Raw genomic sequence first — 12,885 nt, forward strand, 5'->3', positions numbered from 1 at the left:
AGAGATAGATAGATAGATAGATAGATAGATAGATAGATAGATAGATAGATAGATAGATAGATAGATAGATAGATAGATAGATAGATAGATAGATAGATAGATAGATAGATAGATAGATAGATAGATAGATAGATAGATAGATAGATAGATAGATAGATAGATAGAGAGACAGACAGACAGACAGACAGACAGACAGACAGACAGACAGGCAGGCAGGCAGGCAGGCAGGCAGGCAGGCAGGCAGGCAGACAGACAGACAGACAGACAGACAGACAGATAGATAGATAGATAGATAGATAGATAGATAGATATTTTTGGGTAGCAGTTGTACATGCTAACAAAGATATACAAAATACATGCTGCAATACAATAGGTAATGCTACAAAATTATTTCGCAATACTGTATGTGCATTCTTTGGAAATAAAGTATTTATTCTTTACAAACTGCGGCACATGTTATTTTTTAAGCAACTAACGGGCAAAAGATAGTCCATAAAAGAAATAAACAGCTCAAAGTCTTTGCATACCTGCGTGTAATGTAAATACTGCTTGGTTGATGTGGGGCCTATGGCATAGTTGAAGTCGTATTTCTCGTTGTCCCACAGCTGGATAACTTTGTCCCATGACATGGGGCCAGTTGTCGTAGCAAGGTTTTCCCCACAGGCACATGCTAAAAACATGAACATATTCATCAAAAAACAAAATCTTGATTCCTTACTCTCTGTGTAAAATTTTTCACTCACAAATTTATAGTCATCGAATAAAAGAAAAACACATTATTCAGGTACACAGAACAGAAGTGCGAGGCAAAGTTCAACGCAAACAATCACGTTTAATTATGAAAAGTAAGTGAACATATATTCTTTTGTCCGTCGTCTTTTGCAAGACTCTTGGGCCTGAGTGTACCTTGCTAAAAAGAATAAAATATAAGGGTCCTAACTACGAAGAAACGGCTTAAAATTGTTAAGCACTGGGATGGCCATATATAGCACTCATGGGAAACAGGAACAAGCATTGGCATAGCCAATAGGTCTCGCTTTTGGGACCTTATAAGTATTTAGTTATGCAGTACAATATCCTTGGTGCAACAACATCAACCGTTGCAGACCTATTGGCTTTGTCAATGCACTTGCACTTCCTCTGACGGTAAACATGGGAATGCATCCTTGAGTATAGACACCGCAGAGGGTCACATGCAATAATAGAGAGGCCAACCAAGCTGGGATTGTGTCGCTCCACGACCTGCCTCAGGCCCCTCTTTCGCGCCATCAGAGAACAAGCGTCAGTCAGAATACAGGACCTGCGAAGGACTGAAGGCACTAAGACATTACAGACTCTGTCAGGGGATATGTAGGCTGACACACATTTTACGAAACCCAGCATTTAAATGAAAGAGCTCCCTTCTTCTTCGGCCAGGCACTCACTCCTTTATTTTAAAAAAAGTTCCTAGCGGGAGACGAAGGGAAGCTGCCATGCACAAGCACACTGAAAGTAGTGGGAGGGTTGCTGAGAACACAGGTAAACACATCTTGCTCTCCAGGGAGAGGAGGTATTCTGCTGCCTGACACTTCTTTACTCCCTCAGATCTTGTGTGAGAGGAGGCACACTACCTCATGCAGCCCCCTCAGCTTTCTTTCACCATTGCTGGAGCTCTTGGGTGTGCTGTTCCTGCTTCTGTGAAGTGAAGATCACAAACCAGCCAGTGTGGACGGCTCTGGCCTCTGCTGTGGCCTCACTTGCAATCGCGGCCTGCACTGGGAGGCGGCTGCCGGACACTTCAGTGAGGCCAAAGGGAGGAGTGTGGGCCATCCGGCTTCTACGAGCCACTCCCAGCTATATCCTCGTGGCGGTTTGGAAGGGCATGGGCCACCCAACCACTTTCTGGTCACTCCTACACCCTTGCCCAATTCACGCACCCAGCTCCTGATTGTCCCTCTCCAGGTGCATGGGTGCACCCTATGTGCGTGCTTGCACATGGACATGCGCCTTGTGTGCATGCTTATACATAGGCCATGGTTGACGAAGTGGGATGACGCACATACCTAGCAATTTGAGATACAGCAGAGGGGGAGCCAAAGCTAGTGAAATGACTGCAGCAGCTCTATCTCCAAGGTTTACCCGCGCATCCTGCCACTTTATTACGTTTGAACTTAACAGTCCAATTAGGTGATGGGGCTCTCTCCAAAAGCAAATAGGAGCCCAGTACAACCACTCTTTTGTGGAAGAACTCAACTTTTACCCAATCAAATGCAGTACTCAAGTTAACCAACATTTGGGTTGTGCCACAGCCTCTCTCTCCTTAGTGCTTTTCAAAGTCACCTTTTCTGTTAATCACATAAGATATGCCACCATATGCGCTGCCCAGCCAGACCTAAAAACGCATGCAGGCTTTTTAGAGAGCACTTTGTTATTAACTATAATTGAGAGCAAAAATAAGAGGGCATCAGACACGAGATCCCAGCACCTCAGACCCTACAGAGCAACCGCCCTGTAATTTTCAGCGGTTTGCAGGGACAGGCAGGAGTCCCGTCCTAAAGCTTTCAGCAATATAACAGAAACACACGAGGGCCGCAAGTGTTGAGGCCAATGTGAGGGGGCGGGGTCATTTTTGAAGCTCCCACACCACAATAAAACACAAGCATTTGCAATGCAATGGGTCTCGCATTTGCGAGAGTTTAAGCTATTGGTATTGCAAATGACAATGCTTTTTATTTATGTTTTGAAAACCAACACATAAATAAAAGGCATTGTCATTTACAGTGCCAATAGCTCAAACTCTCGCAAATACGAGACCTATTGCAATGTTTGTTTATTTATGGATTCAAGAATAATCTGCAGATCCTCAAATCCAAAGTTGATCAACGAATCCACACAGGAGGGTTGTGCTGAGACCCACCGTCCATGCACTGGGACAGCAAATCTTGTGAGAATTTTTTTTTTTTTAAATTTTAAAATCAAGACAGGAGCCCTGTGTGAGCCTCCACAGAAGAGCTTGTGGGTAAGGGTGTGCTCACCCTGCCCCCTTCTGTGCTCTTTAAAAATTTGTGTCAGGACTCAGAAATGTAGTCCTGTAATGGTGGCGTCATCATATGCTTCTTATGTTGTGACCAGCCAATCAGATTCTTTCGGATCTACAGATTCAACTTTGGATCTGACAGGAGGGAGGAAGCAAGTAGGTGGGACAACACAACAAGTGCAGGGTGGGTTTGCAGGCATGGGGGCACAGAAAACAAGTAAGTGAGCTGGAAAACACATGCACTTTAATGGAGAGTTTAAGCAAAAAGACAAAAGTAGTTCCTTCATTAGAAGTGGTCAGTCAGTCCAAAGGATGGTAAAGAAGCTATGCTGAAGGGGAGAGATAAAGACAGAAGAGAAAGGAAAGTAAGTGAACAAGAAGCAAGAACATCTGAGGGACAAGGGAGCGAACCAATGGTAAGCAATAGGTTAGCTGTAAATCCCTTGTAAATTGTTGGTATACTGTAAAAGAGGTCTTTCCTCAAAGAGCCAGCTAAAAGCTGTCTGTAAGCGACACCTCAAAATTGCATCACTTGTTATGAATGTAAGATAGTTACATCATCTTATTCTTGTGCACCCTTTTAAAAGAGTTAACACTGAAGGCAAGTCCATGGCTGTATTAGACATAGTTATCCAAAATAATCTCCCCAAAGACAAGAGGAGCGAGCCAAAACTATGGTGATTTCCAAATGTCTAAAAATCATATTACTCAATTTGTTAGTCATTTTGCCCTTGGGGCGGAAGCAAGTGCTTGGATGCCAGCTTTATAGTGGGAGCCATGGCAACATTACCTTGGCAGAGGGATTCTCGATGTTCTTCGAGATACCTGCGAGATTCCTGGTGGGGATCTCTCTAATGTGAAGAGCGCCACCACCGCGACAACTTCCATCACAGCACCGAAGTCTGCAGAGGTGGCACCAGGCTTAAAGAGGACGCACTGCACACTTCTTTTGTTCAGAAAAAAACAAGATCCCAAAGTGGGAGTTTGCTTTTTCTGAACAAAACGTAATTGGGCCTGGTACATTGGGTGCTTATCTCCTGCGCAGGGGGCACGATTAAAAATGTGCGAACCCGTTTCTGCCATACCTTGCATGACGAAATAGGGCAGGGAAAGTAAATTACAGTAATCCTGTCCGTAACACGACAGACCGACCATCAGATTACTCTGTATGAAGACTGCGTCCCCTTTATCGGCCTCTTTGGCACCACAGTATCCCTTTTACTTAGGACATGTAGGAGGAAGGGAGACTGGAGAAGCGTTGAAAACACTGAAGTGTGTATTTCACTGCCGTTACACAATAGCCACCAGTCTAGAAAACAAAATGTATGACAATATTTTTTTCAATCTTTATAAAGGATGAATAGTTTGTAACTAACGATTAACAAAAGGTGTGTTTTACGTTACTGATCGTATCCTCCTACGCTTGAGATAGTGTTCGACGGTATGTTTCAGCCATTTGAAAATACATGTAAGGTACATGCACTCAATTAGGTCTCACAGATGTCAAAAGTAAGTCAAAACAAAGTGATTCAAAAGCATCACAATCTTATATTTATCAGGACTCTACTGTGTAAAACTTAAACCTAAATCAGAAGGTTTCTTAGTCCTTTAGAAATCATCATAATTGGTGAAATACTGATACTGGCCTAGACAATTCAAGCAGGCCTCTAGTGGCGGCAGAGTGCGTTTAACCACTAGGACTCGAAGATTAGCCGCAATATGCGGAAGGGGAACATAGAACATGGAGAGTTGAGAATTCATTGGGGAGCTGGAAAGAGAAAAAGTTGAACCAGGACATTTTAACGACACTCCGCAGGATGAACTGCAATTTAAAAGGAAAATTACGTATTTACCTTAAACAGAGAAGGGACATGCCGGGAAAAATAAAGGGCGAACACTTGCAAAAATCTGCCATACATCGCTATTTATAAAACTCTCGTCAAGCCAAACTCAGCGCAGCCATTTGCTGTGTTGCAACGAATCTGAAGAATCATGCGTTGGTGGATAGCTCCACCAATACAAAAGACTGACACGGTGGAGTTACCAAGTACTGAATGCACCACTGAGCTACGAGTAAACGAAGGCTAGGCAGAGGGAAAAGGAGCAAGTAGTTGTTAGCATTTCAATCCATACGAGATCCTGCCCTTCGTATGGTGTACTCGCGAGCCGTCCCTCGTCACTGCGTAGGAAAACAAGTTGACTGCCGAAAGCATTCAAACTAGGATATTGAACCACCCTCGGTTTAAAAAGCACATAACAGTGTAAAGATAGTTGTTCCTCCTCAGCAATTATGTGGATAGAATAATGAATCTCTAATATCGGCAATATGCAAATAGTCCAAAGACCTTCTAAAAAGACGTCCTGCTTTGAGCGATGTTTCGGTACTTGGTGCTAAGTGCCTGGTAGCCAGTGGCAACTATTGAAATCATCAAAACAAGGATTGAAAGCGTGCGTCATCGCGATCGCTCTGAAAGCGAAAGTGATCGCGATGACGCACGAGTTTTCAAAGTGATGCTGAAGGCTAGCGGTCGCATGCACGCTCGCGTGAACGCAAGCGCTAGGCCAGCCAGCAGCACTTTGAAAACTCACATACAAAATGTCTCTCCGAGCCAGCGCATGCGCTGGGCTCAGCGAGACCTAAAAAGGGCCCTCTGTACAGTCCCAACGTCACACTTCTGCAACCTGTGCCATTTATTTCAGTCTTTGGGTTGTACCATAGTTTTAAAACTCGTATGTTCCTCAGAAAATTCGTTTTTTTCACTGCAGGTTTTTTTTGTTATGTGGCAATAGACAGCTTTAGCAGTGTACCATATGGCATCATTACAGGGCGCTGTTGGCGCCCTGTGTCACAATGTTTGTTGGCGCCCCCCATGACCTCCTTTTCCATGGATTTTCTCACTACCACCATAGCTCAAGAGAGCAATGGAAAACATGTGTACATCTCCATTATCGGATGTGTTAATACCTTTATTCAATTTCAGAATTGAACAGGGGACAACCATATGGTATTTACTGTACCATGCAGATTTTGGTGTGTGAAACCTCAAAATCAGCTGTTATTCCTTACAAACTTGTGATAGGTGCTATTTGTATTCAGGGCCTAAGTCTACAAGCAATATACTTCTCAATACAGTTTAGAAAATGTGGCATCTTATTGTGGCAGATTTTCAGGAGAGTACAATGAAGCACCTATCAAGTCTCTCCACACACTTAGATCATCATAGGACCATCTGCAGATTTTAACCAAAAAATTGGTTATAGCCGAAATGGTTCAAAAGTTACTTAAAATGGGGGAGGAGCCTAGCGCTTGACCAAGATGGCCGCGTGAGCCTTGAGCTCCCGCGACCCTCGCGCCCTCCGGCAATTATCCTGTCCTAAATCCTGTTTTTCATGCACGGAATCCTGCAGATGAGTCACAGCTGGGGCGATTGACGTTGTCCGGGCTAAGATCGCCCACCGGGAACCGAAGTTGTGCATGGCGGAAGATTGCGGCCTACCTCCGAAGGATGCCAGGGGCTCGCGTTGGCAGGATGCCCGGCCACTAATTGAACAACAGCGGCCTTGGGAGGTGTGAACTGGCGGACGGGTGCCGCTGCACTTTCGCTTTCGCTTTCTCGCCCTTTGTTTGCTCTGGCCCGGGAGTGCTTCGTGCCGATCCCCTGATATCTGGAGGACCTACACTCGACCCTGGCTGGCTGTGGAGGTTTTGGTTGACCCTGTCTCCTCTGGCTGTGCGAGGGACGTCTTTTTGTAACTGACCGCCCTGCTGTTCGAGATGTCGGCCAAACTGGAGGGGGACAAGCCGAAGCCTAAGGCTACCAGGCGGGGAGGCTATACCCAATCCAACAATATGGATCGCTATGCCCAGCAGAAGGGGTCGCCTGGTGGATCGGGAAAGTCGCTGGAGGTGCAGAACGCCGATCCATCCCCAGCCTCGGAGCTATCATTGCAGGATATCAAGGGGGCGATTGAGGGGATGCAATCATCGATTGGGCGACAGTTCGAGACCCTGGCGCACAAGGTGGACATGATTTTGGTTGATGTCAACTTGATTCGTGCGGACCTGGGCAAAACCAATGAGCGGGTCAAGTCCCTGGATCTCAAGACCACTGGCCTCGCGGACGAGGTCTCGGAACTCCAGGTTGAGGTTCGCAAGTTACGGACCGCGAATGACCTCTTCGCCCGAGGGCTCGAGGACTTTGAAGGTCGGGCCCGGCGCAACAATGTGCGCCTTATTGGGGTCCCGGAAACTTCGGAGGAGCTCTCCGTGGACTTACTCGTCGAGGACTTGGTGGTGAACCATCTTGCGCCTAAGGGCCTCGGCAGGTTTTTTGCGGTTGAGCGGGCTCACCGAGTGCCTGGCGGGAGGCCTAAGGTGGGAGCCCCCCCGCGACCGATTGTCGCCCGGATCTTTCACTTTCGGGACCGAGATGCTATAATGCAAGCATCAAGGGTGAAAGGCCCGGTGCCTTTTCAGAATGCCTCTGTGAGATTTTATCCTGACTTTACCCAGATGGTGCAGAAGCAAAGGCAGAGTTTCCTGGGGGTGAAGAGGCGGCTTCGGGAGATGGACCTGAAATATGCCATGCTTTTCCCCGCCAGGCTACGTGTGGTGTATGAGGATCGGACTTTCTTTTTCGAATCGCCGGACATGGCAGGGGACTGGTTGGATGCGCTCCCTCGGCGACAGCCCGGCGGGGACCATGTGGTTGGAGCGGAAGGCGACTGGGATGGACAGGAGTGACACCCCCGGTGTCGGTCTGTTTTGACTCAATCTCAGACAGTGACTAGCACCCTACTGCAGTAATGGGAGGGCAGCGGGGGGAAGATGGGAGCTCTTTCCTCCCTTGGGGTACATTTGTGGATTTGTTTTTGGTAGGGCGACAGGCACACTGCAAGTTGGGGGGGCTTCGCAAGCTGATGCAGGGGTGCAAGGAGGGGGGGGGATTTGGGATGTTGGGGTTGTTGTTGGGGGTTTTTTTTCTTGCAAGGCGTAGTAATTGTTGTCCGTATTGTCCGATTGTGGTTCTCCGGGAGGGTGGAGGTCTCTTCATGTTCGGGGATGGGGGGTAGGGGCTTAAACATAATTAGCTGGAATGTTAATGGCTTAGGGGATCGTATAAAACGGGGGATAGTACTACAATTCTTGAAACGGACCTCACCAGATGTGGTCCTCCTGCAGGAGGCCCACCTTATAGGGAATACGTGTTATGCACTTAATAGAAAGGGTTATAAATTCGTTGCTCACTCGGGGTTCTCCTCGGGCTCCAGGGGTGCGGGCATACTTGTTAGAGCTTCCCTACCATTCGAGGTTGACTCCACCATTGCTGATGATAGGGGGCGCTTTGTGGCTGTGGCGGGGAGGTGGGAGGGCAGAACGTTGGTATTGGTTTCTGTTTATGTCCCTCCTGCCTTGCAGGCCTCCACGTTTGCTGATCTGGGCAAGGCCTTGTTGGAACTCCCTGAAGGGATGCTGGTGGTGGGTGGGGACTTCAATGCGGTTGGATCTGGATTGTTCGATAGGTACCCGCCCAGGGACACCAGGGGGGCTCAGAAGTGGCTTCCCGACTTTATAGATACTTTTGGCCTGGTAGACTGTTGGAGGCTACGACACCCCACCCAGAGACAATATACCTTCCACTCCGGGGCCCATGGCAGTCTCTCCCGGATTGATTACTTGCTCACCCTGGCTGCACACGCCTCACTGGTATCTGAGGCTAGGCACATGGCACGGGGTATCTCCGATCACTCGCCGGTGTGGGCCCGTCTGGATATTGGCCGGGTAGCGGGGGGCAGGGTGGCTCCCATTAACCCCTGGTACTTTCGTGACCCCAAGTTGCGCAGTGCGTTGCTGAAGGCAGTTGATCACTACTTTAAGGATAATCAGGGTTCAGTTGAATCGACGGTGTCCTTGTGGGAAGCGTTTAAGACCGTATTGAGAGGGGAGGCCCTCTCCTTGGTAGTGGCCGCCAAGCGGCGGAGAGACGCCGAGGTGACACAAGTTGAGGACGAGATTGCGGCGTTAGACGTGGCCTTGGAGGAGGAGGTTGCGGCGGCTACACTGCATAATTTGAGCTTGAAGCAATTGGAATACAGGGATCTGGTGATGAACGCTGCCAAGACCCTCAGTAGGGAGCAGCAGGGTCGATTGTACGATGTTGGTGATAAGGCCGGGAAACTGTTGGCGTGGTTGGATAAAAAGGAGCGTGTTAATCGAGTGGTGCCGGAGTTGTCCATGGATGGGGGAGAGGTTGTCACTGACCCCGATGGTATAGTCCAGTGTTTCTCGGTTTCGGATAGGCCGACTGAGGACTCGTGCAACCTTCTGCGTGATATTGCTCTTCCCTGCCTTTCTGCCATAGATAGGGATGACCTCGATGGAGATATAACTGTTGACGAAGTGGCGTGTGCTATCCGTGCGTTGCGCTCGGGTAAGGCCTCGGGCCCAAATGGGTTGCCGATTGAGTTGTATAAGCTCCGTCCGGATAAGTTGGCTCCTCACCTGCGCGCCATGTTCGTGGAGGCGCGGGAGAATGGGTTTCTTCCGCTCGATCAACGGCTGGCTACGATTGTGGTAATACATAAAGACGGTAAGCCCCGGGATAAGTGTGGTTCCTATCGGCCGATATCACTTCTCAACGCTGAGCCAAAAATCCTTGCCAAGATCCTTGCCAACCGCCTGGTCCGGGTGCTTGGAGATTTGATCCACCCGGACCAGTCGGGCTTTATCCCGCACCGTAACACTGCACTGAATCTCAGACGCCTTCATGGAGTGATTGCTAGGACGGGCACGATGCGAGAGCCGGCCATTGTGGCGGCTCTCGATGCCACAATGGCTTTCGACACGGTGGAGTGGGCATACTTGTGGGCTGTGCTAGCCAAGTTCGGCTTCGGGCCTGGCTTTGTAGGCTGGGTGCGGTTGCTTTACGAGGGGCCCCTTGCTAGCGTAGTGGTGAACGGGCGGGTGTCGACACCGTTCGAGCTCGGGAGGGCTGTCCCCTGTCGCCGTTGTTGTTCGCCCTTGCTCTTGAACCGCTGGCGGCGTGGATACGATGGCACCCGGATATACGTGAGATTCGATGGTCACCCGACCACGAGGACCGTATTTCGCTTTACGCCGACGATATTCTGTTATACCTCACCTCGCCTAAGAAATCTCTCATAGTGGTTTGTGACGTCTTGACTTCGTTCGGTAGGAACTCTGGTCTTGTTATTAACTGGGAGAAGTCATACTTGTATTCCCTGTGTGGTGATGTCCCGCCTGTCCCGCGAAACTGCTCGATCCAGATCGCCCGGCAGGGCTTTTTGTACTTAGGTATCTATATTTCCACTGACCCCGCTTTACGATACAAGAAAAACTTGCTCCCTCCCTTGGCACGTTTGCGGCGGGACGTGGCGAGCTGGCGGCGGTTGCCGTTATCCCTCCTTGGTCGCGCCGCTCTGTTCAAAATGATGTCCCTTCCCCGTTTCCTCTATGCCTTGCAGGATACCCTTGAATTGGTCCCGGCCAGTTATTTCCGAGAGGTCGAAAGCCTCCAGCGCACGCTACTGTGGGAAGGGCGACCGCGCATAGCGATTGCTAAGTTGACGCTTCCGTGGTACGACGGGGGTATCGCGCTTCCAGACATTCGACGTTATTATTGGGCCACTCAGTTGAGCGCGATTAATCATGGTGTCTATGGTCCGGCGCTGAGCCCCGGCTATGCCATGGACCGGTGGCTGCTGCGCGGGGGTAATTACCACAGAGCGCTGTACTCGAAGTCGTTGGACTTAACCCTTACGGGGCCCACCAGGGTGGCCGTGCACGTGTGGAAGGTGGTGACAGATTCACTGGGCTGGAAGGGGAAGCTTACCCTCGCCACCCCGTTGTTTGACTCCGATATTCTGGGAAAGCTTTGGCATACAACAGGGTTTGAGAAATGGGACCTAATCGGTATATCCAGGGTTGGAGACCTTGTGGTTAAGGGTAGGGTGAAGTCATTTGAGGAGCTGCAGAAGGAATATGAGCTAGGGAGCACGGAGTTCTTCCGATATGCTCAAGTGTGTCACGCCTTGCGGTCAGTCCTTGTAGAGGGGGAGACGGTGCCTGTGTCCTCTCCGTTGGAGGACCGTATTCTGGATGGCCATATGCCGGAGAGTACGATCTCTCTCATCTATAAGAAATTAATTAATGTTCGGGCGGATCTTCTTCTAGGGTTGCGCGATCAATGGACTAGGGATGGCCTCGAATTAGATGATGAGGATTGGCAGTATGCAGTCTCCTCTCCCAAAGAGGTCGCGATCCCGGCGCGCCTGCGGCTGGTGCAGCTTAAAATCCTCCATAGAGTTTACGTGACAGGGCCTAGGCTGGTCCGTATGGGTTTCTCTGAGGAGGGCTTATGTAAGAGAGGCTGTGGTATGGTGGGCACCTTCCTACATATTATTTGGGAATGCGGTGCGATCATGGAGTTCTGGAAGCGAATCCACGATGTGATTGGGTAGGTGACGGGCATCGTCATGCAGCCGGAGGCGCGGTGTTGCCTCCTGAATGTTTGGGGTCCTACTGACCACGACGCGGCACAGACTCAGTGGGTGACCCTAGGGAACATGGTAGCTAAGCGTGACATCGCTCGCCTGTGGGGCTCTGCTGGGCCCCCTACATTGACAGCGTGGATGGAAAACATGGATTGGTGCATGTTTAGGGAGAAGACAGTATATTGTGCTCGAGGGCGCCCCCGGAAATGGCACACCGTGTGGGGGCGATGGAACCAGTATAGAGGGGGCATATGCCTGCCCCCAGACCCCGCCCCGCCTGAGGAGCAGCTCCCCCCTTAGCATTCTTTCCGGCTTTGTAGTCTTCGCTGGTATGTGTTTGCCTTCTTGAGTCTCTGCCTTCCCCTCCTTTCCCTTACTAGAGATCTGTGTCTGATGGACGAAATGGGGCTCGCCCCCCCCTGATGGGAACCCTTTTTGTGCTTTAAGTACTTATCGCCTTGCTTGTGTTTGGGTTTGGGTGTGTGTTTATTTAAAACAGAACCTTTGATTCTCCTGTCAGTCAAATGTGGACGCTCGCTTGTGTTGTGTTTCTAAAGCTGCCGTACCCCCGGGTTGTCGGCTGAATAGCTGTGTCCCTGACTTAACAGAATAAAGGTTTTTAAAAAAAAAAAAAAAAAAAAAAAAAGTTACTGAAAATGCAGGTGCACGTGTTGCAGCACAGTGGAAGGCCCTTTCCAAAGTCGGAGTAGTCACGTTGCTGTTGCTTATTGCTATAGTTGGATATTAAACTGGCCTAATGATGTGCCACCAATTTCCAACATTTACCAAGTTTAAAAATTACGAAATAATGAAGTAATACTATTGCAAAATGTGCAGCATTATTCTGCATGATTTGCATTTTTTGCAGCATTTACTCAACCATTTTGCATTATTTGGCTCTCTCCTGCTGCATAATTCCAGTGGCCTTAGGCATTATAAATTATTCAGTACTATTTCTGAGTGTTCTAAGCGTCCTTCGTACCATTTCCTCCCAATGCCTATTACCCAACCGGCATAATAACACATACATATATATGCTGTGTTTTCCTCTTGGCATCTCGAAGAGGTAACATGCAGTGATGGAAATATGTTATGCAATTCAGGCAGAGTAGGATGCAACATACGTTGGAACAAAAACTTTGAAAATGTAAATCTAGCATGTCTAGACACTGTTGTACATGCTCTACACAACCCCTCCTGCGTGAAGTTGGTATCACATTCTCCAATCCATTTCATTTTCATTGGAATTAGGTATATAGGCAATCTTCCTGAAGTGTCATTTGCAGACAGAGCAGATACTTAAAATCAACACAATGCCTGGCCCAGTACTTCAGCCATTACTTGGGACTCTGTGT

The 12,885-nt window shown here is 48.8% G+C and overlaps 1 protein-coding gene across 1 annotated transcript in view; it reads right to left on the minus strand.

Annotated features, from left to right (window-relative positions):
* The window catches only part of LOC146822022 (cysteine-rich venom protein-like), a 260,678-nt gene that overhangs the window by 198,720 nt on the left and 49,073 nt on the right, over positions 1-12,885 (minus strand). Inside the window, exon 5 of the mRNA XM_085609412.1 lies at positions 528-670. Coding sequence (XP_085465538.1) covers positions 528-670 — 143 coding nt within the window. The remainder of the gene's footprint in view (positions 1-527; positions 671-12,885) is intronic.

This window comes from Triturus cristatus, chromosome 6 (assembly GCF_964204655.1).
Source record: "Triturus cristatus chromosome 6, aTriCri1.1, whole genome shotgun sequence".
In the NCBI taxonomy this organism is placed as follows: Eukaryota; Metazoa; Chordata; class Amphibia; order Caudata; family Salamandridae; genus Triturus; species Triturus cristatus.